Source organism: Penaeus monodon, chromosome 19 (assembly GCF_015228065.2).
Source record: "Penaeus monodon isolate SGIC_2016 chromosome 19, NSTDA_Pmon_1, whole genome shotgun sequence".
Classification (NCBI taxonomy): domain Eukaryota; kingdom Metazoa; phylum Arthropoda; class Malacostraca; order Decapoda; family Penaeidae; genus Penaeus; species Penaeus monodon.
In genome coordinates, this window is record NC_051404.1 from 23,521,798 (window position 1) to 23,522,172 (window position 375).

Genomic DNA, 375 nt, shown 5'->3' on the forward strand with positions numbered 1-375 from the left:
AATTTTTTCCATGGTGGGTGTATGATCCAAATGACCTTTTTTCTTTTACCATAGGCTTGCTGGGGAAGTTCAAGATAAGTATGAGAGGGAGGTGATGTTACACGGTGCCGATTTGAAGGCTTTAGCTGCCTTGAAGGAAAAACAAGCCGAGTACAATGCAGAACTCCAGCAAGTCACCATGGCCAAGCTGAAGGCAGAAGAAGCTGTCAGAGGTATGGTTCACAGATTAGAGTGATTTTCTCATCACTTTGTCTGACTTCTTTAGAATTGAAACTGAAATGTTTCATCTATCTCCTCTTTGATATCATTGTAAAGAATTGTTAATATAGATGTTTGATTAACCCAATGCTGCCGGGTGGTTTCCTGATACGAGAG

The 375-nt window shown here is 40.8% G+C and overlaps 1 protein-coding gene across 1 annotated transcript in view; it reads left to right on the plus strand.

The window, feature by feature from the left end:
• Positions 1–375, plus strand: part of LOC119585361 (nucleoprotein TPR-like) — a 37,633-nt gene that overhangs the window by 2,854 nt on the left and 34,404 nt on the right. Inside the window, exon 4 of the mRNA XM_037934031.1 lies at positions 55–212. Within this exon, the coding sequence (XP_037789959.1) occupies positions 55–212 (158 nt within the window). The remainder of the gene's footprint in view (positions 1–54; positions 213–375) is intronic.